The sequence below is a fragment of the Chiloscyllium plagiosum genome, unplaced genomic scaffold (genome assembly GCF_037043375.1).
Source record: "Chiloscyllium plagiosum isolate Xiang-an unplaced genomic scaffold, Cpla_swu_hap1 HiC_scaffold_24, whole genome shotgun sequence".
Lineage (NCBI taxonomy): Eukaryota > Metazoa > Chordata > Chondrichthyes > Orectolobiformes > Hemiscylliidae > Chiloscyllium > Chiloscyllium plagiosum.
In genome coordinates, this window is record NW_028270162.1 from 17436575 (window position 1) to 17461069 (window position 24495).

General features: G+C 40.5%; 1 protein-coding gene across 2 annotated transcripts in view; it reads right to left on the reverse strand.

The window, feature by feature from the left end:
* The window catches only part of slc6a4b (solute carrier family 6 member 4b), a 54279-nt gene extending 31192 nt beyond the window's left edge, over positions 1-23087 (reverse strand). For both annotated transcript variants that reach the window (XM_043715520.2, XM_088000305.1), the window contains exons 1-7: positions 22394-23087; positions 18406-18540; positions 14789-15008; positions 13376-13514; positions 12252-12386; positions 6190-6293; positions 178-305 (exon numbers count right to left, since the gene is read on the reverse strand). In XM_043715520.2, the coding sequence (XP_043571455.1) occupies positions 178-305; positions 6190-6293; positions 12252-12386; positions 13376-13514; positions 14789-15008; positions 18406-18540; positions 22394-22799 (1267 nt within the window). In that variant the 5' untranslated portion in view covers positions 22800-23087. The remainder of the gene's footprint in view (positions 1-177; positions 306-6189; positions 6294-12251; positions 12387-13375; positions 13515-14788; positions 15009-18405; positions 18541-22393) is intronic.
* Positions 23088-24495: the final 1408 nt, after the last annotated feature.

Consider the following 24495-nt stretch of genomic DNA (forward strand, 5'->3'; position numbering starts at 1 on the left):
GAGAATATTTCCATCACACTCCTGACTTGTGTCTGTCTCAACAAACTAATGGAAGTTTGTTTATTTTGGGAAAGTAATAATGTTGCAACCCACTCATGACTTTGTTCAGTCTCTTTCTTGTGCTGGGCTGCATTTAACAGAAATTATCTTTGTTGAAAAATACTTAAATACACACACCTTTGTCTTTTGCCACTTCTTCCACATCAACGTTGCGCATCTCAGCCATGTATCCCAGTACTGTGAAAATTACAAAGCCTGACAGGAAGCTCGTCAGGCAGTTCACTAAACTGGTAACAATTGCATCTCTGCAAAGAAAATAAAAGTCAACAATAAAAAAGTTTATTTTCTCAGCTAAGAGCCTTCGCCCATTGATTGTAAATGTCAAGAAATCAGAGTAGCATTACCCAAATGTGACCCTGCAATTCTCTGATATCAGCAACTGGAAGGAAGAGATGACCAATCATCTGCAATTTTCACTTGTGTATTATTCCATATATTATTAATGAACATTCTGATTGATCAAAAACTAAAAGCCCTTATGGAACACTGCCGGAACCCCATTGTCATTAGTACAGTCAAGGCATGGAGGGTGATGCGTTAGAGTGAGGGTTACTTATCCAAGACTTCGCCACTTACACCTATAGTTGGCATGCCAGGGTTCCAACCAGGGATGATGGACTCAGGGTTCAAACTATGGGCAACGAGAAGAGTTTCTAGTTTGGGAGACTTGTTTGAGGGGGAGGTTATGATGTCTTTTGAGCAACTGAGCCGCAAATACGGATTGCCCAGCAGAGATCCTTTCTGTTTTTTTCAGGTTAGGGATTTCATCCAGAAGAAGACTACGCTTCTCACTAAGCCTTATAAGCCCAATACAGAGAGGTTGTTACTACGCTCCACAAGCACCCTCTCGGTTAGTGCCCTCTATCGCCTGCTCGGTGGCAGGGCCTGGCATGATACTAACCGGTTATGTGAGGTCTGGAAGCAAGAGCTAGGAGTGGAGATCTCTTCTGAAACATGGGAGAACATATGGGAGAATGCTCGAAAGTTCTCAATCTGTAATAGGACATGCGCTATGCAGTTAAAGGTTCTGCACAGGATTCATCTGGCACTGGACCGTCTGGTGAAGTTCAAAAAAGAGGCATCTTCAGTGTGCCCCAAATGTAAAATAAGTGTAGGTACTCTTACCCATTGCTTCTGGACATGCCCCAGGCTCCGTGTTTACTGGAGCACTGTAGCAGGAGAGATCAGGAGGGTATTGAGGACTGAAGTCAAAGTAGACCTGATATCTCTCCTCTAAGGTCAACCAAATTTATCATATTTAGAGGGGAATGGGAAGAAACTATTTAATATTCTTGCATACTGTGCACGGGAGAATATTCTGATTAACTGGGTGTCTGAGAACCCGCTTGGCTTGCTGGGATGGCAGAAATTAATTATGGAGCACATTCCCTTGGACATTTTTACAAACGTGGTGCACCACACAACAGACCATTTTTATAAGACATGGCAGCCCTACTTGACTTATTTGAATATAGATTTGTCAGCTCTCTTAATCAGGGTGTTTGTTTAACCAAGATGGTTAGGTTTGTCGAGCCCTGGGCCCTGGAGGGGTCTCCTGAATTAATACAGGTATACATATAATGCTCCCGTTCCTTTGTTTGGGAGATTTGTGCCAAGCATAGCTGTTCTGTACTGTGTGGGTTTTTTTTGCTTTTCTTTCTTTTTTTGATCTATTAGTTATTTACTTATTTATTGGTGTTGCTTTGCACAGTGCTAGGGTTTGTTTTGTATTATAGAGTAGGTTAGTAGTTAATAGACAGTAGTTGTCTTGTAATTTGTGGGTTTTTTTATTGTACTGATATTTGTTATTGATTGTATTTTTCAATAATTTTATATGTTTGTAAAGTTTAAAAAAATTTGCTAATAAACATATTTACGAAAAAAAACTAAAAGCCATGTTTCCACTGTCAGGACTTCTCTTATCCTGACTATTCACATTACTTTTTTTTTATCTGTACATGGGATATAGATGCTGTTTCTGGGCCAACATTTGTTGCCTACAACTAATTGCCCTGGAGGAGGTGATGGTGAGTTGCTCTCTTGAAAAGCCGCAGTCCATGAGGATGCACCCAGAGATCCTTTGGGAAGTGATTTCTAGGATTTGAACACAGCAACAGTGAACAAACAGCTGTATAATTCAGGTTCATGCAACTTGTGGGAAACTTGGTTCCCATCCAATTGTTACTCTCCTCTTTCTAGATGGTAGAGGTTATGGATTTATAAAGTGCATGTGAAGGAACCTGGCTGAGTCACTGCAATGCATCTTATAGATAGTTGACACTGCTTCCACTATGTAGTGATTTGAGTGAATATTAAAGATGGTAAATAGCAACTGGGATACTTCATTTTGCTTGGTGTTGAGTTTCTTGAATGTAGGCAGGTGGGGAGTATTCCATCACATTCCTGACTTGTGCCTTGTAGATGGTGGACAGGCCTTAGCAAGACGGGAGATGAATTGCTCACTGCAGAATTCCTAGCCTTTGACCTGTTCTTGTAGTCACAGCATTTATACAGCTGGTCCAGTTTAGTTTCTGGTCAATGATAACCCCATTGATGTTGATAGGGACATTCAGTGGTAGAAATTCCATTGAATGTCAAGAGGAGATGATTCAGTTCTCTTTTGCTGGAGGTAGTCAGTCATTGCCTGATACATGTGTGACATGAATGTTACTTGCCACATATCCACCCAAACCTGGATGTTGACCAAGTTTTTCTGAATAAGGACATGGACTACTTTTCATGCAAGGAGGTGTGAATTGTGCTGAACATTGTTCAGTCATCTGCAAAACATGTCCACTTCTGACCTTATGATAGAAGGAAGGTCACTGGTGAAGTGGCTGAAGATAGTTGGGCCTTGGACTCTACCCTGCGGAGGTCCAGTAGAAATCTCATGGGACTGAAATATTTGGCTTTCAACAACTATAGTCTTCTTTTGTATAAGATATAACTCTAACCACCGGAGTGGTTTCCTCTGACTCTCATTGACTCCATTCTGTGAGGGGGCCTTGATGGCAAGGGCAGTTACTCTTGCCTTATCTCAAATTCAGCTGTTTTGTTTGAACAAAGGTTGTAATGAGGCCAGGACTGAGTAGCCCTGGTGAAAACCAAACTGAGCATCAGTGAGCAAGTAATACATGTACAAACAGATTCAAGGACAGCTTCTTCCCCGTATTATCATAGTTTAGAATGGACCTCTTCAATGTTAATGTTGATCTCTCGCTGCACCTTGGCAGCAACTATAACACTTTATCCTGCTCTCTGTTCTATTACTCTGATGCACTTGAATAGTACATTCTGCCTGGAAAGCAACATTTTTCACTGTACCTCAGCACACATGACAGTAATAAATCAGATTAAATCAACAAAGATCAAATCAAAAACTGCCATTTGATAGCACTGTTGATGATCCCTTCTGAATAGTGTCTCAAAGGAGCAAGTCTTCAGCACTATTGCCGAAATGTTTCTGGGAACTTAGCCTTTGCTGTATCCATTGCCTTCAGCCATTTCTTGATATCATGTGGAGTGAATATGATTGGCTGGGGTCTGGCTGAAGGTGGATGCAAATGATTCAGTCTTGGCTTTTGTACTGATGTTCTGGAGTCCCCCTATTATTGAGGATGTGATTATGTGTGGAGCTTTATCCTGTTAGTTGTTCAATTGCTCAACTTCATGCAGAACTGGTTGTAAGAGGACTGCAAAGCTTGTGGGATCACTGAGTCCTGCTTATCGCACCCTCTGTTTGACATACAATTAGTCCAGTGTTTTAGCTTCACCAAGTGGATGCCTTGCTTGATTAGAATTCCCTGAAACAGGAAATTCTAAAGAAAATGCAGATGCCTACATATTATCAATGCAGCTTTAAAAATTGGCTCTTTTCTATGAAGGGTAATTTGCTTATAGCAGGCAGTTTTAAAACTGTGGGTTACAAACTCTGATGAAGTTGCAAGGTGCCCATTCTCCAAGATAATAGTGGTAATTGTGCAGAGGCGACTCAGGTCGGACAGTCCTGGACATATTGGTTACTTGCTGCCAAACAGCAAAGGGCAGACAGTGACCCCAAATTTCTCTTTAACTTCAGAAAACACTTCCAGTTGTGAGTGCTGGATGAGAACAGAATGTTAGTGTGCCATCTTGGTTCCTTCAGTGTAGGTCAGTAACTGGAAAACCTGAAAGTCATTTGGCTGAGCCAGGGGAATATAAGTGATGGCTTCAGGTTTCACCGTGGTTCTGCTCCTGTTGTGCAGACTCCTTCCCCATGGCTGGTGATTCAATTTTATAGATACTGGCAACTAAACCAACAATGGGACAGTAGGGTGTTGAAGCTTACAGGTAATAATTGTGATGAAAAAGGAACTGATTACACTATGAAAGGTGAGGGGACAGAGCCGACTATGATGTGTGTTGGAGAAGGGGAGAGGGGCTGATTTCATTGTGTGGGGAGGTGGAGATGGTCAGATTAGATTGTGGGTGGAGTTGAGGAGAGAGGGTTTTGTACTGTGTATAGGCAGAGGGGAAGAGTGCAGATTTCTGTTTGTAGGTGGGGAGAGGAGGCCCTTCATTGAATCCTCAGTTATTGGAAAATATGAAGAGTTTGCCTGAAGCTGACATGGATACATAAAAGAGGTAAAAACAATGACTACAGATGCTGGAAACTAGCTTCTGGACTGGTGGTGCTGGAAGAGACAGCAGTTCAGGCAGCATCCAAGGAGCTTCGAAATTGACGTTTCGGGCGAAAGCCCTTCATCAGGAATAAAGGCAGTGAGCCTGGAGCGTGGAGAGATAAGCTAGAGGAGGGTGGGGGTGGGGAGAAAGTAGCATAGAATACAATGGGTGAGTGAGGGAGGGGATGAAGGTGATAGGTCAGGGAGGAGAGGGTGGAGTGGATGGGTGGAAAAGGAGATAGGCAGGTAGGACAAGTTCAGACAAGTCATGGGGACAGTGCTGAGCTGGAAGTTTAGAACTAGGGTGAGGTGGGGGAAGGGGAAATGAGGAAACTGTTGAAGTCCACATTGATGCCCTGGGGTTGAAGTGTTCCGAGGCGGAAGATGAGGCGTTCTTCCTCCAGGCGTCTGGTGGTGAGGGAGCGGCGGTGAAGGAGGCCCAGGACCTCCATGTCCTCGGCAGAGTGGGAGGGGGAGTTGAAATGTTGGGCCACGGGGCGGTGTGGTTGATTGGTGCGGGTGTCCCAGAGATGTTCCCTAAAGCGCTCTGCTAGGAGGCGCCCAGTCTCCCCAATGTAGAGGAGACCGCATCGAGAGCAACGGATACAATAAATGAAATTATTGGATGTTCAAGTAAAACTTTGATGGATGTGGAAGGCTCCTTTAGGGCCTTGGATAGAGGTGAGGGAGGAGGTGTGCGGTGGCAGGGGAAAGTGCCAGGATGGGAGGGTGGGTTGTAGGGGGCCGTGGACCTGACCAGGTAGTCATGGAGGGAACGTCTTTGCGGAGGTAAAATACTAACAGTCTTACAAAGTACTTTAAAGACACAGATTTTCATATTAATATGATGTACTATGATGCGTTAATCTATAATGTGCAAACTGTAATAGTTATACACTGAATGATACTACTTGCTGCTTCATTTTGTTTTTTTTTAGTTGTCACCTTGAGTCACGATAATTTTCAAGTCTTAAAATAGGATCACGATAGAAAATAGTTTGGGAAGCACTAGGTTATAGCACCTGACAGCTTTCCAATCTTTCTGAATTTGTTAGACCATATTACTGCTTGCTTGAAATGCCGTTCCAATCTGGGCAGCAGTGGCAACAGACTTCCCACAGGTCATGTCATTGTCAATCTATTTTCTTTCTACATCGTTGGATTCAAAGTGGGTGGAACCATGAACTGCCTCAATCTTTGGCTCCAAATATGTTGACATATGCTTTCTGCCTAATTGAGATGTTCACCAGCCCTGGAAAAGGCCTTTGAATGCCAAGCATATTTCAAGCCCTGAAAATAACACAATTAAAGCTTTACTTTCCCCAATTGCCTATTGTGAGATCAACTGTACAAATGAATCTGGAACCTTCCTGTTCTATTTGCAATAGGATCATGCACACGTTCACTTAGCAAGCAGGGAATTATATGGTACGATTTACAAACATTAGACACTACTATTTAGCCCTACCGGTAACAGTTATTATTGAATTGGTTGTAACTTGCTAAAGCCATAATCACTCCAAATCCAGGACCCATAGAGAAGAAAATCTGTGTAGCTGCATCCACCCACACCTGAAGAAGAAACAACATATCAGAAATAACCTGTGCAGATGAATGATATGCATCATATCTTAATATCAGAGACTGCTTTTTTAAATAACATATGACATGAGCATCGTAAAATCTAATCAGTCTTCTAAGCAGTTAGAGGCTTACCTGGTGGATGAATAACGTAAGTTATTATGGAAATTTCCACTTGCAGAATGCCAAGTAACTTCGGAGCACTTCATTTCCAGCTAACACACTTCAGCTTCTTGTCTTGGACATTTTGTTACTTAAGCTTGCTTGTCCTACCTATATTTAAACTAAATTGCTCTATGGAGCATCACGTGGCTCTAAGGATGGTCCCTTTTTAAATAAAGGGAAAGGTTTAAGGGTAGAAAGGATTGGATCATTGTGCCTAATTCCTTTTCCTCAGGCCTTTTAACCTCACCCTTACCGTCAGATGAATTGTGAGCCCTGAGTGCTACTTTTGGTAAAAATACATTGTTGAGGCAAGAGGACAGTTAAACGTCAACTGAATTGCTTTGGAATATATTTGATATGGAAATGTGTTGCTGGAAAAGCGCAGCAGGTCAGGCAGCATCTAGGGAACAGGAGAATCGACGTTTCGGGCATTAGCCCTTCTTCAGGAAGAAGGGCTAATGCCCGAAACGTCGATTCTCCTGTTCCCTAGATGCTGCCTGACCTGCTGAGCTTTTCCAGCAACACATTTCCATCTCTGATCTCCAGCATCTGCAGACCTCACTTTCTCCTTGGAATATATTTGGTCAGACAAGGATAGCAAAATCCCTTCCCAAAAGAACATTACGTTTTTTACAACAATTAACTGATTACATTATCACCACCAGGCTAGCTTTTTAATTGAACTCAAATTTTCTATAGGAAGCAGAGGAATGTGAAGCCATACCCCAAAACATTAGCTTGGAGTTCTGGATTACTTGGTCCAAGAATATTTCCACAATACCATTGCTTCCCCATGTAGTGTCTCGAGGCATCTTCTCTCCAAACCGGAAGGAGAGATTGACGTAAGCTTTAATATCTGGCCTTGTCTGAAATAGGTGTTGCAAGTACTATATTGGTTAACATTGTGGTTTGTTAGTTCAGTTGGTTAGGCAGCTGGTTTGTGCTGTAGAGTAGTTGCCAACAGTGTGGACTCAATTCTCACACCAGCTGAGGTTAACCTCAAGGACTCTCCTTCTCAGTGTTGCTCTTGTCTTGCGTAGGGTGATCCTCAGGTTAAACCACCATCAGTTGTTTCTCTTTAGTAGGAGAGTAGGACTATGGCACCTATACCTTTGGTCGATCATGTGGGGAAAGAGATCCATGAACAGATCAATTAAGATTATTGTCACTCTTAGAGAAGAGATTGAAAATACACAAATCTAAATGGCATTTTAAAATTAATAAACTTGACTAAATCCTTTGAAATTCCAGTCAGTTCATTGTAAACCCCAGGTGTTTTCTAAACTGTGTTTTAGTTACATATTTGTTAAATCTTGTATTATAGTTTTGCAATAAAGTGTATTGCTATAAATAAGGGAAGCATTATTGTGTTGGTTATATCTGGTATCATTATGACAAAAAGTGAAATACAATTTTTCTTTTCTATCGAAAATGTAACGTGATGGCCAATGGATTGGATGCATCCGTTTGGAATCTTTTATTTTGTTACAATCTTGTGCAATCACTAATCTCCTCACAGTGTAATTACACAGCTCTATACAGTACCTCTGTTCTAATACATCTTTTTAAACTTAAGCATAACAACCACCCCCCCCCCCCCCCCCCCCTCATTGTTTGCTGGTTAAATCTGTTTGCAGTGTTGATCCCATTTTAATGACAGAGGTTTAATTTTTGTAAAATAAGTGGACCTGAATATTTGACCCTCAATTACTTAACTATTAATTTTAAACCAGCAGTACGATAAGATTCTTGCTAAAATGCTTGCTATTTGCTGCAATTGTTCTTTTTGATTTCATTTAAGAGTTGTTTTGCACAGTATACAGCTAAAACCTTACTTTTGCTAATGGGCAAAAGCAAGGAAAGTGGACATTGAGAGAACTGTAGTTTTGCAAGTTACTTTGAGTATATAATTAACTTGAAATTCAGATTCAATTTACCTGCATCTAGGAATTGAATATTGCTGAATTAAAACAGAATATGTTGTGTGGTTAATTGCCAGGAAAGAAAACTGAAGCAGTTATTTTGCAATAGGAATCAGAAATTAAATCATGTTTTATACTACATTTGGTTTACTAAACTGTCAGATTTGAGGAATATTTTTGAAGTGCAACATCCAAGTTTCAGACAGCCAGAATAGGCACAATGGACCAAAGTCAGGTGCAGCTGGATAAACCTTTAGTTTGGTCACATTTGAATTACTGTGCGCCGTTCTGGTCACCACACTACAGAAAGGATGTGGAGAGTTTGGAGAGGGTTCAGAATACACTTACCAAGATGTGGCCTGGATTGAAGCGTTTTTGCTATAAAGAGAGGTTGGATTATGCAAGCAGATGGGATTACTTTAGAATGGCACCATGGTTGGCATAGACACGGTGGGCTGAAGGGCCTGTTCCTGTGCTATACTGTTTTATATAAGACCTTCTTCTGCAATTTTGTGATTCATTCTCCAGGAACATTGAGGAAACATTTCCTCCAGTTACTGGTCTTAGCAAAATTTGTTTACAGTGTTGCCAGTCCACTCCATAGCAGACTGGCTGTCAATTGTTTTCCTCAACTTCCAGAAAATGATATGATTCATAAGCATTAACAACCTTACAAGAGCACTGCCAGTTGACCATTTCTCAGATACAGTCCAAGATAATTAAGTGCTGGCAGGTTGCTCCACTGTGGAAGCTAATTCACACTTTACAACTGAAGAAGGGTCCTGTTTTCTGTCCACAGATCCTGCCAGACCTGCTGAGTTTCTCCAGCTATCTCTGATTTGGTTTCACACTTTACCAATATTTATTGGTGACCAGGAGCAGAAATACTGCCAAGTGAAGTTTTGTGAACTAAAGGGAAAATAAGGCTTGAACATAAGGCTTGGTGTTGCTTCAACGTACAGTAACACTGGAAGGTAGATTCTGTTCAGAGAACAAGTGTTTGGGATTGTTGCAATTCACTAGTATCTATGTTGTGGTTAGTCAGCTAACTGCCAGCCACATTATGGAGGTGAAATAATACTCCACATTATGATAATTGTGTGGGTTGGCCTGATTGAATTTCCTGAGATGGAGTTAGATTAATAAAATAAAAGTTGTTATTGGCAAATCTAGGTGAAGGAGGAGAAAGTGGTGACTGCAGACGCTGGAGATCAGAGCTTAAAAATGTGTTGCTGGAAAAGCGCAGCAGGTCAGGCAGCATCAAAGGAGAAGGAGAATCGACATTTCGGGCATAAGCCTGAAGAAGGGCTTATGCCCGAAACGTCGATTCTCCTTCTCCTTTGATGCTGCCGGACCTGCTGCGCTTTTCCAGCAACACGTTTTTAAAATCTAGGTGAAGGGCTAAGGCTGGTCGTGCTAGACATCACAATGTTTACGAAAAGGGTAGATAAGGAGACACTATGGCTTTGTTTTAAATGCCTGTCTAGCTTTATTGTGTCAGAGGATGGAACAAGTGGGAAATGCATTTAAGAAATTCTCCTCTGGCAGTCTTTAATTACAGAAAGCAAATCTATTATTAAAACAGTCATCATTTTGTAAGAACCACATGAACAAAGGCTGTGTATAAATGAGATGTGTGTTTCAATCTATGATTTGCATTTGTAAGGGTTTCTCTCTTGTTCCGACGGAATAATAAACTCATTTACCTTTTAGAGCTCCCATGCACCCGGGGATGAGTCCCTGTCTGTAGCTAAGGCTGTGGTTAATAAGGGTCCAGCTGTCTGCGAGGATGAGGCACATCATGATTGTGAGAGCAAGCCTGCTACTGCAGCAACCGATAGGGTCAGCATGTTCAATTAGACTTCATTTAATAAATATTGGCAGGAAATTAATACCAACATTAAAAAGGTTCACTTTTCAATGTGCAATGATATCTTGAAGAAGTTGCTGGAGAGTCATGTATGCTGGAACCATTCACCAAAATAAATTTTCACTGATATTTTAAGTTGTAATGATACCAAATATGGAAATTATCAGAAATATGCAGTAGGTTAAGTAGATTTGTGGCATGTTTAAAAAAGTATTGCTTTCCAGTGACTGTGTGTCTCTTGTTTCTGAGCTTGAAGGCTCAAGAAGTTCCACTCTATGGTCAGGTGGCTAAGAGAGAACAATGGAACCACTGTGTATTAATGCTAATCTCCAGCCGAGATAAAAGGAGGAGGGTAGGGCTAGCTGGCTAAAAAGATGCCAAAAAAAATGAAGTGATCAATCAGCATCTCGCTGTTCCTCAAGTAATGTTAGAAAATACATTATTTGTTTTAATTGAAAAAGGTTTTTTTTGGTCCATTCAAAAAGTAGAACTGGAAGATATGGATTTTTAAAATGTTGGCATTAAGAGAAAGCAATGGGATGAACTGCAATGAGATGATCTGTTCTGATGTGATTTCTATCTATATGGATCCCATATGCAAACCACCATTTTTATGAAGACAGGTCATTCTGAATGAAAAATAAGGCAAGGGGAGGAGTTGCAATAAAATACAAGGGAAGCTCATTTTCTCAACTCTAGTTTTCAATCTTTCTTTCCATTGCAACTTTTTCTTGTTTATTTCTTTCCTTCCTTTCTTAATATGACTATAGCTATTACGTTTCGGTGTAATTTCTTATTCTTCATGATCTACAAATACACTGACTGACACAATCTTCTTCTCTTCTAATCTCACTGCATTGAAATCAAGATTTGTTGCTCCATCTCCAACTGTAATTCTTGCCTAATAAATCAGACCACAGAAGGCAGCTCAGAAGTTATATGATAACCTGGAAAGAATACATATGTGAGCAAAATAGTAGCAAACAAAACACTGTGCAGACAGGTATAAAGCAATACATATGTAAGGACAAGAGGGGAGATGTGCACATTTAATGAGTTTAGAATAACTAAAGATGATATTGAAAGACACCTGAAGATCTTAGTAGACTTAATACTGAATGGGTGCAGCAAATAAATAGCAAGAAGCTACAAAGTTAATACTAAAGCAGTAGAATAAACATGAAAAGAAGTCAAAGTCAAATTGCACAGTGCACTTGAACACTGTGTTTAATGTTGGTGACAGAGATAGAAGAAAGGCATTTATTCACAGGAGCAAAAACTTGAGGCTGACAGCGAGTTATGAGAAAATATTGGGCTTTTTGAGCTTTCAGTCTGAGAATGAGATATATTATATTGGTTATCTTATTGAGGCATGTAACATAGTTAGCAAAGTAGCTAAATTATTGGAGTAAGTAAGGAAATATAGGTTCAAACAAATAAGTTAAATTTAAAGCTGATCATAGACTTTCTTCACATATGGAGGGATAAACTCATAGAATGAATTTTGAGATAGTGGAGTGAAGGATGGCCCTGAAATCAATTGTAAGACAATTTGGTTATCCCCAGTAGGAGTGTTTCTTTATAAATGATACAAATGTTAACCAGAATTATCTATGCTCAACAGCCCTGCCACTCTTAATTTGTCCATTCACTCAGGAAGCTATAGGAGATTGAAATCCATGGATGGAACTCTCTCGGGAATTAATGCATAATTTATTAATATTTTTATTGTATGACTGTCATTCTATATCTTTGCTCTTTACTGATCCGTTCATGGGAATATAAAATGATGTTGTTATTTCTGCTGTGCTTTACTTTTGTAGTTGAACTTCTGACACTGCAGCTGGAAGGTATTCCAGAAGTAAAAGAAATTGTGTGTGTACAAAGGGAGTAAGGAGTGAAGAGTTCAAACTGCAGTCTGGTTATAAGGTGCATTCAATACAATTATTTCATAATAATTCATAGCTTTTCTGACTCCTTATATGTACTCACATCTGTGTCTAACAACTTCTTAAAGTTTGGTTTGAGGTAAAAGACCACACCTCGCCATGCACCAGGTAATGTGGCTCCTCTTATCAAAAGGATGAAAAGCACCAGATATGGCAGAGTGGCAGTTACCCAGACTATCTGTAACAGATACAAGATCATTGATTGAATTAACTTGAACTTTTCTGTAATGCATGCATCTTGTAATGGATGGGATTTATAAAGACTGATGTGTGAGGGATGGTGGCTGGGTATGCCTGGAATTGCACATGACTTGCCAATGTGCCAGTTTGCCAGCACCATCCCAAGTCCTACTCCCATTTCCAAGAAGGCTGAGTTGGGGCAGAACTGTTACCCCAGAAAAAATTAAGGGCCCTATTTTCCTAACATGAGATGGGCCCCACACAGTGGCTAAAATACAGCCAATGAGAGAAAGTGACACCTAGGACTTCCCCTTCTCCACCTGGTACCTGTCGTGTCTGTCCACCCTTGGCTGTGGTCACTGTCCAACAAATGGAAAGGCTGCTGGTCTTCGAAGGCACGTCTGTTTTGAGACACTCTCTTTTTCTGTTTCTCTCACTTTGTAGGCATTGGCAGCTCCCTCCTCAGAGGGTGGGACTACCTTTAAAGCAGTGCTGAAGGGTCTGCTATTTGCCATCTATCATTGAGGGACCCCCCCACTATCTTTAATCAAATGTCAACTGTACCCTCTGGACACAATATTCAAGTTGGCCAACTATTCCCAACCCATTTTGGGGTCAGGACCTGCATTTGATTCTTATGTCAACATCTGATCCCAAATGGAAAATGCAAACCTATGGATTTTGTATCATGCCCCTCTCTAAAGCACATTTTTCTCCACGATAGACCTCTTTTTTTGGAACACAGCTATTTTTGCAATATATTCCTCTTTAACGCAACCCTCTTGGTAATACATTGCATTGTATACATGCCTCTCTTTGACCTGCCAGTATATGCCTGCCCAAATACTGTTAAAGAGCCTGATTTAATATCATTTCACTACATTTGTGTAAGATATCCGAACAATATAAAATTGTTATACTACCTTTTGCACATTTTAAAATTTTGTAAAAAATAAAAACCCAAAGTAGCTTTCTCAGTGAACGAACCTTGCCAGATGTTTTCACTCCCTTCCAGAGGCTGAAGTAAACAATGGTAAATATGACAAAGAGACATAAGAGAAGTTGCCAGCGGATCACACCCACATAATGCAGCCCCTTGGATTTATGAATCTCCAGAACATTCCGTCTAAAAGCAAGAGAAAAACATAAAGAAGACACACTGCTTAGTATCTACAAAGCAACAGTAGTTAGATTTCAAAAGTAATTAATTTGTCATTGTCATTTTAACAACATTCCTTTCTGACTTAGAGGGTTGTGGCAATAATTTCCACTGCTGAGGTTGACCACATATATCTAGGCTCAAGTTTCTCAGCAGTCCTCTAGTTGAGTCAAAACAAAACTGGCTATCTAAAATATTTGATCGTCATTTGTGCACTGTATCTTACTAACAATGGCTCCCATGTTTGGCTACATGATAACAGTGAACACAATACTATGAATAAAAATCGAAAGAACTGCGGATGCAGTAAATCAGAAACAAAAACAAAAGTTGCTGGCAAAGTTCAGCAGGTCTGGCAGTATCTGTGAAGAGAGATCAGAGTTAATGTTTCAGGTCCGGTGACCCTTCCTCAGAACTTCCTCAGTTCTAAGGAAGGGTATCCAGACCAGAAACGTTAACTCTGATCTCTCTTCACAGATACTGCCAGACAATACTTTGGATATCAAACCGGTAACTATGTTATCATGGTAGTATGTTAATCTGCCACATTGTGGATTTCCCTGTGTGTATAAATATAATTCCTTTTTAAATAGAAAATGAAGCTTGTCACATCCCAAGGATATTAATGAAACACCATATAAATGCAATTAGTTCCTGCAAGCTGAACATTTTGGAAATGTCAAAATATTGGCCTTCCAGGAAGTGAGCAACTTATGTATGAACTTCAACTCTGATTTATCTTATTGGCATCAGCGCAGAGATTTCACTCAATGGTTGATATCTCTATACAACATGGTAGCTGTTACCATAATAATTTAGGGATTAGATGCTCTGACTAAAGTGGTCAGTTAGTTGATTATAGCCCACACAACACTTGGCATCTGATAACTGACCTAATCATCCTTTGGCTAGGGACCAGGATCACATTTCTAATTGGAAAGTGAGCACATAGATCTGTTGAGCAAAAAGAGACATCTCTCTGTTCAACTCTGAAGATTCATATTATAATTAACTTAACAATACTCACAATGATTTATACACATGTAATGACCACTTGTTTGAATGTTGCCATTGAGTGCAAATGATTGATCATGTTTCATTCCATTTACATCCCAACTCAACAAAAGGCAACAATTTCCCCTTCTTACCCACTCAACCAAATAATTCTCCACCCAAACATTGTGCTTAATTCTTTGAAACCAGTGCCACCGGTTAAGCACTCACCACTTATTTGCACTTACATGAAAAACTCTTCAGCTGGAGATCTGGAGAAGTTATTCCAAGTGACATTATTCTTGCCAAAGTAGTTGGTGCAGTTGGGTGTATTCCAAGGATTGTCACAGTTTGTCCAGGGCAAAGTGGCCGTGAATGAACAGTAGAAGTAGTAGAGAGCCCAGGATATGATGGTATTGTAGTAAAAAGCAACATACAATGATATGACACAGATTGCATATCCAATCCCTAAAACAAAATAAAAACTGGTAATATGGAGAAGCTCAGTTTAGCATTTGAGTGGAAACATGGCACTATTAATGTGGCCTAAGCGACCATTTATAAATTGCTTTGCTTCTACCTGTGGTTTCCAGCCGCCTTATTGCTCTATTTTCCATATTACAAAGTCTAACTGTTTGTTGGATTCTAGACACACTAGACCTCTCCTTTCTATACATTAGCAAAAGAAGATCATTAAACATTACTAGTACACAGTCTTACTTTGGTATTTCAATTTCAATACAGAAAGTAAAAGACCCAGTTATCTCTATGTCATAAAAATGACATAGGCCCTAAAAATTCCAATAGGAAATTGGGAAGAAATTCTTCACCCACAGAGTGGTAAAAATGTGGAACATGTTGCTACAAGAAGTAGTTAAGGCAGAGATACATCCAAGGGGAAGACAGAAAAGCGAGAAAGAGTTAGGAGACTATGCTGATGGGGTTAGATGAAGTAACTGGAGCTTAAACCACTGGACTGAATGGCCTGTATCTGGGCTGTCCATTCTCTACTCGTCTGTCTAACTGATCTCTTTATTTTTCCTATAGTTTTTAATTTGCTGCTGATGGTATTCATATGGAAATTCCCCAGAATAGGGGTACTGACACTGGGAGTCCATCATGCTAAAGGTCACATGATGTTTGCAGTGGTAGATGTATCTTGAGAGTTATTCTCATGGAAACATTTGTTAATGTCATGGTCTGGCTGAATGATTCATGACATGTAGACATTGCTAGCTGGACCACCATTTATTGCCTGTAATTAATTGCCCGTGAAAAGGTGATGGTGGGCTTCCTTCTTGAAATGCTGCAGTCCATGTACTGTACGTAGATCCACTGTAAGAGAGGGAATTCTGGGATTTTGAACCTACAACATTGAAGGAATGGTAATATATTTATAAGTCACAGTGATGAGTGGCTTGGAGGGAATCTCGCAGATGGGTGCGGTTCATAACGTATCTGCTGTTCTTGTCCTTGTCCATGAAGTGGTCATGCATTTAGAAGCTATGGTCAAAGGAACTTCAGTGAATTTCTGCACTCCATTCTTGTAGATGGGACACTCTGCTACCACAGAGTATAAGTGATGGAGGGAGTAACTGTTCATGTATGTAGTGCCAATTAAGTGGGCTGCTTTTTCCTGGATGATGTCAAGCTTTTTGAGTGACGGAGTTGCACCCATCCAGATAAGATATTCCATCACACTCCTGATGTGCCTTGTACATGGTGGACAAGTTTTATGGAGTCATGAGGTGAGCTATTTACTGCAGTATTCCTAGCCTCTGACCTGCTCTTGTAGCCACTGCATTTGTGTAGCCAGTCCAGTTCAATTTCTGGTCAATGGTAACCCCCAGGAGAGTTGGGGAATTCAATTATGGTAATGCCATTGAATATCAAGGAATGATGGTTCAATTATTTCTTGTTGGAGATGGTCATTGCCTGGCATTTGTATGGAGCAAATGGTACTTGCCATTTTTAAACTCAAGCTTGGATATTATTCAGGTCTTGCTGCATTTGGAATGGACTGCTTCAGTATTTGGTGAGTTGTGAAGGTGCTGAACATTGTACAGTCACCAGCAAACATCTCCACTTCTGTCCTTATGATAGAGAGAAAGTCATCAATGAAGCAGCTGATAATGTTTGGGCCTATCATATGACCGGAAGGAACTCCTGCAGAAGTGCCTTGGAGCTGAGATAACTGAAAACCAAGCATCTTCCTTTGTGCCAGGTATCACTCTAACCAATGGAATGTTTACCCCTTAGTTCCCATTGACCTTAGTGTTTCTACAGCTCTTTGATGCCACACTTGGTCAAATGCAGCCTTAATGTCAAGGGCAGTCACTTTTACCTCATCTGTTGAATTTGGTTTAGAAGTAGTTAGTTTGCTTGCCACACAATATCATAACGAAAACTTCTGTAAATGTCTATAAATTGGGAGAGAGGACCTGGGTGTCCTTGTGCACCAGTCACTGAAGGTAAGTATGCAGGAGTAGGAGGCAGTAAAGAAGGCAAATGGTATGTTGGCCTTCATTGCAAGAGGTTTTGAGTACAGGAGCAGGGATGTGTTGTTGCAGTTATACAGGCCTTGGTGAGGCCACACCTAGAATATTGTGTGCAGTTTTGATCTCCTTTTCTGAGGAAGGATGCTCTTGCTCTCAAGGGAATGCAGCAAAGGTTTACCAGGCTGATTCCAGGGATAACAGGACTCAAGTATGAGAAGAGATTGACTAGGTTAGGATTGTTTTGCTGGAGTTCAGATGAGTGAGGGGGTAATCTCATAGAGACTTATGAAATTCTAACAAGACTAAACAGTGTAGATGTAGGGAGGATGTTCCCAGTAGTGGGTGTGGCCAGAACCAGGGGTCACAGTCTGAGGATTGGAGGTAGACCATTTAGGATGGAGATGAGACATTTCTTCACCCAAGAGTGCTGAGCCTGTGGACTTCATTGCCACAGGTAGTAGTTGATGCCAAAACATTTTGAGTGTATTCAAGAGACAAGTAAATATAGCACTTGGGGCTAATGGGAGCAAAGGTTATGGGGAGAAAGCAGGATTAGGCTATTGAGTTGGATGATCAGCCGTGATTGGGATGAATGGTGCATCAGGCTTTCAGGGCCAAATGGCCTCCTTCTGCTCCTATCTTCTATGTTTCTCTAATGAAACAGCAGGGCAGTCAGAAATCATTTGTTTCTGTTCTTGTATTTAGGGCTTAACTTTCACTAATGTTGTTTAGAAATCGTATGATTAGCAGCCTGCAGCCAAGCCCACTATTTCTGGATGTTTCTCCTTCCCTCTCCCTGCCACATTCTCTAGACCAGGGATGTTGCAGACATATCAATGCCACCATCATCTTCATGGTCAATATGGGCAAGTCAGTACCTTGCAGGATCAACTACAGTATCTTCTAATCTGTGTGACTTCTTTTGAATTTTTCTTTTGCAATTACACACAAATTATCTTGGGGCATGCTGAGGGATAAATCATTTGGAACTAAAGTACAATACAGATCTAAATTCAGGATTTTTTATAGGAAGAGAGTAATTTAGTAGAAACATGACTTATTTTACTCAGTAACAACACTCATGTGCACATTAGAAAGTCTGAGCGGAACTGGAATTTAGATTTTGTTTCACAATTACAGGAAATGTTATCAATTTTTAATTCTTCACAAAAAGTTGCAGTTCTTAAAATCCAGAGTCTGAATTGTTCAGGTTTATACCTCCTGCAAATACTACTACAATGCCCCAGCTGACTAATTTTTCAGTTTATTATTTCAGTTCCCTTTTCAATATGACTCATTTTTTAAAGGATGTTATGATTTGTCTTATTGATGTATGCGATAATGTTGCCACCTTTTGATGCATTCACCTTTAAATATTGGACATATCCTCTTCCAAACTGGAATGACGCCAGTCCTCTGGTATTGTCCCAAGGCCAACTCCATGTAGAACAGAGGAATTCCCCCAAACATTGCCATTAATGTGTAGGGGATAAGAAAAGCACCTGAAATTAACCAAAGACCAGTTCTGAAAACAGGTATGAGAAATACTTAGTTACGGATTAAATCTATAAACTCAGGGTCAAATATTCTCATGCGTACTCTGGCTAAATAGGAAATGCCAATGTACAGTTGTAACCGTCCAGCTTCTAATATTCAATGTGCATATAGCAATTGCAATGTATGAAGGATATATGCCAATGTATGATGTCATCTACTGTAAAATGCAGTAGGTGAAACACCACCATATAATAACTGGCCACAGTGCAAAAGCAACTCGGCAATGTGCAATGGCAGGTACACTACTATCTCAGTGTATAAAGACAAGCATCAGAATTCTCAAAGACAACTAGCCCAACACACGGTGACAATCTCTATAGTGATACCTATCAACTCACCCAAAGGGTTTCCCTGATTAAATCTAACTAGCAACTACCCAGTGGGCAATGATTTTGTTCTACGGAGATTTTTTACAAAAGGTTTTCTAGAATTCATGGTATTATGAGAAAGGTTTTGTCAGCATTATTGAACATGAAGTGTAAAAGAGCCATTTTGAAAGAATTTTGTTTCTGATGCTTGAGTTCATTTTGTTTTTTATCAATACAAACATAGAACAATTTCATTTAGTTTGGTCTGGTCAATGTTTGATTGGGGAACAAATATATTTTTATTTGTTGGTGCCATATTTTGGAATTATTTCTTCTGCAAAGACTCTAATCAGTTACTAAAGACTGGTTTACCTTTGGGATGAGTTCCAAAGGACAACAGTCTCTGCTATTTAAATTTATGAAGTGACAAAGCAGAAGCTTAAAATGTTATGGATTTTTAAAAATCTTAAGCAAGAATGTAAGTGAAAGAGTTCTGATTCTGAAACATTCCCTTATAATTGATGTGACCATTCCTTTCTGGGATTTCCAGATTTATAGAGAAGTTTGATTGAAAAGTACATGGACCCAAATTTAGCAATGTGTAGTGCAATAACAATGTTCACTGCTTAGTTCAGGATAAGTTTCCAAGAAAACTGAATGGATTCTGGAGTTTCAATTTCTATTTGCATATGACATTCAGCCTGGTGCCACCTCAATTGGGAATCTGATTCAAAATCATCAAGATGAAGCCATCAAACAGACTACAGTGAATCAGGTTGAAGAATTGTCACAGACAACAGTCCAGAAGAAAAATGCATAGATTATAATTAATTTTTAAATCGTGTTACAGAGAGTGAAATGAAGTTTAGAATAAACACCCATAGGATTAAGTAGAAAGTAGAAAGATCCTTGAGTTTAGAAGACTGAGAGGGGATCTGATTGAGACATATAAGATTATGAAAGGATTGGACACTCTGGCAGCAGGAAACATGTTCCCGCTGATGGATGAGTGCCGAACCAGAGGACACAGCTTAAAAATACAGGGTAGACCATTTAGGACAGAGATGAGGAGAAACTTCTTCACCCAGAGAGTGGTGGATGTGTGGAATGCTCTGCCCCAGAGGGCAGTGGAGGCCCAGTCTCTGGATTCATTTAAGAAAGAGTTGGATAGAGCTCTCAAAGATAGTGGAATCAAGGGTTATGGAGATAAGGCAGGAAGAGGATACTGATTAGGAATGATCAGCCATGATCATATTGAATGGCGGTGCAGGCTCGAAGGGCTGAATGGCCTACTCCTGCACCTATTGTCTATTGACTATTGTCTAAAGTGAAAGGTCAAAGGCAAACTTTTTAAATGTCTATTATTTTATCTTGGAATAGATGGAATGATATTTCACACTTATACAATATTTTATAGGGCCAGAGATATTATTCTGCCCTAATCATAATGGTTAAATAGGAGAAAGTGAGGACTGCAGATGCTGGAGATCAGAACTGAAAATGTGTTGCTGGAAAAGCACAGCAGGTCAGGCAGCATCCAAGGAGCAGGAGAATCGACGTTTCGGGCATGAGCCCTTCTTCGGGGCTCAGAATGGTTAAATAGAACGGTTTAGCGTCATTCAACGAAACTTAACAGTTTGAATGGCTTTTACAGGAATGTGGAGGAAGTAGACTTCATTTCAAATCACTGATTCTGTGCTGGCTGCTTCTGCAATGAATGCTACAGCGGGGAAAATCACGGTGTCACCGACAGTACATCTGGGGACGCCAAGAGTTGCGTCGGTTTTACTCAGAAGCGACTGGGAGTGCGGACAACCGCAAAGCCCGGCCAATGATAAACAGGAAATGCTGGCGTAATTCTGACGGGGATGGCTCACAAGTTCAAAGATGTATAACATTCAATCACATGCAACGATACTTGTCATAGTTATGGAAAGGAATTCGTTCCATCACCACAACGTGGGACGTGGCCTCCGGAAGGAAACTTTAGGTTTATTAGATGTTACCTACAAACACCAAACTCTCAAAAGCACAAAGTTCCAGCGTAAAAAAAGTGTTATTTTTAAGGTGATCTACACATTTCTTTTTGCGGGGTTATTCTTTTCCACCCTACCAACGAAACCTATTATAAGCTTATTACAACTTATTACAGCAATTCCAATATTCACCCCGTGCTGTTTCGGATCTGATTAAGTCTACAACCTGACACCGGTTTCTGGGAACTGTCACCGAGAAAGCCTGAGGGAGGTGGATAGAGTTTAATCTGGGAGCTTTTAATTGCCAAATAAACCTTTATGTCGTTTGACACTGATTGTCTCTTCAGGGTGAATCCATAAGGTTCACTTATATTTAGTAAATTCAACAAGAATTCGCCTTGTTACCAGTAAGTTACCAGTGCTAAATGTTTTAGTCAATAGTTAGATGCAAGATGCAGTGTCTGCTACCAAGGGGTGCGTATTTACAATACCTCTTTGGGAGTCTCTGTCCGTTTCTTGTGCAGACAAAGGTGATGTGTATGTAGTGTTAGCGAATGTAATACTTCGGTTACTATTTAAACAGACGCCAGTCATCTGGGTTGGGCCACCTTCTTACATTTCATACTCCTGATATATTCTAAATCTGTTTTCAATCCTTGAACCAATTTAAATTATGCTTTACCGTCATGAATCGAACGGACATCCAATTGGCGATTTGTGATATATTTCAGTAGGATCAGCAATAATCACTTCGTATCAATTATTAGTCCAGCATTGCTTTCAGTTCCATCTCTCCATTTATCTATCCGTGCTGCCTAACTATCGATCCATCTATCTGTCCATCAATCTATCCACAAAACTGTACTTTATGTTCAACCTATCAAACTGATCAAACTGCCCGTTCATTATCTCTGTTCCTCCATCCACCCAGCAACAAAATGTCAGAGCACAATTATGTTATGATTCTCAACATGCCATGATACGTCTTCCCTGTTGCAACTAAATGTTGCTGTGCGGAGCACTAACAGCCCCACATTTTTTTAAAAAATAGGGTCAGGTGCTAAAGACCAGAAATATTACTAACTTAAAAGTATTTAAACAACGAACTGCATAGATTTCTGGCCAGAAATAAGTCGTGCGAATTGGAAGTTGATCAGTGAGTAGCACAGTAGAGGTGACCAGGCTAAACAGCAAGACTAACAGTAACTAAAATTATCGTTAGAGCTTTGGGAAGCTCCGATTTGCAGCCAATTACATCTTGGCTGAATATTTTAAAACATCGTTTTAATTTTTTTGTGTATGTTAAAACGGATACAAGTAAAACAAATTACGTACGGAAGTCAAAAGCAATGCTGTGGTGATCTTAAATGGTTTAAAATGCACCTAAGAAACCTGTTGAATTTATTAATTACTGAAGGTAAATACTTTATCAGTATAGTAATTTGTTCAGATATATTAATGTAGAATTGTGCTTGCAGAGAGTTTGGTCTGCAGGTCGTCAATCACAAACTTACCACCACCGTTTTGATAACAGACGTAGGGGAAGCGCCAGACATTGCCCAGATCCACCGCAAACCCAATGACTGACAGCAGGAAGTCCATTTTCTTGCCCCATTTGTCTCTCTGGTCCGGTGTCCGGAACGGCGCCGCTTGGATTTGGGTTCCGTGGGCACCAGGGGCCCCGGGGGACTGGGGCTGCGGGAGTACCGCGTATCCCGGGGAGGAACGGTGTTCACCACAAGCAAAGTCATTGTCCCCTAGCGCCACACAATCCCTGACCTTCTTGGCGGGCATGAGGAGCCCGTTCCTTCCCGGGCAAGTCTTGAGGCGAGCGTTGGCTGAAGGACTCCCCTTTGGAGTGTCCCTACTTTGGCCAAGGTTCCTGCAATCTCGTGTTTTACTCTCTCTGTCACTTCCCATATGAGCCTCTGACCTCCAAGTCTGTTCACCCAGATACCAAACAGTGTTCTCTTCAAATCTCAATCATCGTCTCCTTTATGTTGGATAGGAGAGGACTCCAAAAGACCCAAACACAGCAAAAGTTCAATTCCAAATCTGTTCGATCCAGCCCCAGCTCTTGCAGCCGTCCCCGTTCGGTAATTAAAAAGCAACAAAAGGGACAAATAAAAACATAGCTTTTTTGCAAATGTACTTAACGGGTTCCCATGACGACGTGACGTCAATCTAAACCATCCAACATCACGGGAACACCTGGGGAAAAAAAATCCTCTGGGCACAGTCACACAGGTGGGACACGAATACTCCCACTGGCTCAAAGTTGCAATTTCAAAAAGAAAACCGCAATCAATGCTAAGCTTGTCCCATCAGTAGGTCACTGCAGAGGAATCGTGAGGAAGGAAGGTCCCTGTGACAGTAGCAGGGCGTTTAATTCCGCTCTGGTAGAGGGGTGCATCTTCAGAGAGCGCGAACAGGAGGCAGCAAGTGGCCGTGTAGCCATACCAACATGGGAGCAATGCCACCGAAAATAACGTTTCGCTTTTGTGTAATCCATTCGAAAACAAAAGCGCATCTCGGATTCAGTGAGAATTTTTACACTCACTTTCCATGTACCTTGTTTTTGTGTAGGGGTTATCCCTGCTTATGTTTCAGTTTATTGACGCGCGCAGAATTGTAGGGTTTTTTTGAGGTGACAAGTGCGTTACCACTTTTCAAAACTATTTCCTTGAGAGATTATTGGGGCGTCTCATCATCGAGACAGGTTCTATATGAATAGATATTGCTGGAAAAGCTCAGCAGGTCTGGCAGCATCTGTGGAGACAAATTTCTGTTTTTGTTTCTGATTTACAGCAGCCACAGTCCTTTCGGTTTTTATTTAGGGTCTATTTATATGACCTTTTTACATTACGATAAAAATGCATGCTAGATTTTTGATATATGGGCATGCAAAAGCGACTCAGATTAATTAAAATCATTCTTACTTGTAATGATAAAATGGATCTTATCTCGTCGATCTACATATGACTAGCTTTAAATATATAGAGCCAACATTAAATCCTGGTTTGATGGGGTAAAGATTAATTCGAGCTCCCTTTACTTATTGTGGGCTACAAGTCCTAAGTATACAGAATACGACTGCTGGCTTGTGAACTCTATTTAAATGTATTTAAAAAGAAAAATCTATTGTTGCAGAAACGAAATTATGAGGCCCATTAACGATTAGAGCTAGCAAGACAGAGAAGCAAATAACTAATAGTTATGGGTAGACACAGGGACTAGAAAGATTGATGGACGGAGCCTGGAAGGGATTTCAACAGAATACCAAGTGAATATAGCGATTTCTAAACATTAAACATGTGTTTTTCGAAATGATATGAAATGAAGTTTTGCTTTGGATATTTTGCAGGCAAATGGAGCGTATGAGAACCCTAGATTTACGGAATGGCTGCAGCACAGATGGGGGCCATTCGGCCAATCCTGTCCATGCCAGTTACCTGCTTGAGTAACCCAGCTCGTCCCATTGCCCTGTCCTATTTCCTGGCTTTCAACTTCTGTTCCTCTTCAGGCTAACAAGTGCTCATCACTGAAATGTTAAAATCTATTTCTCCTCCTCAGCAACAGCTGACACGTTTCAAGTATTTCGGTCCAGGTTACTTTC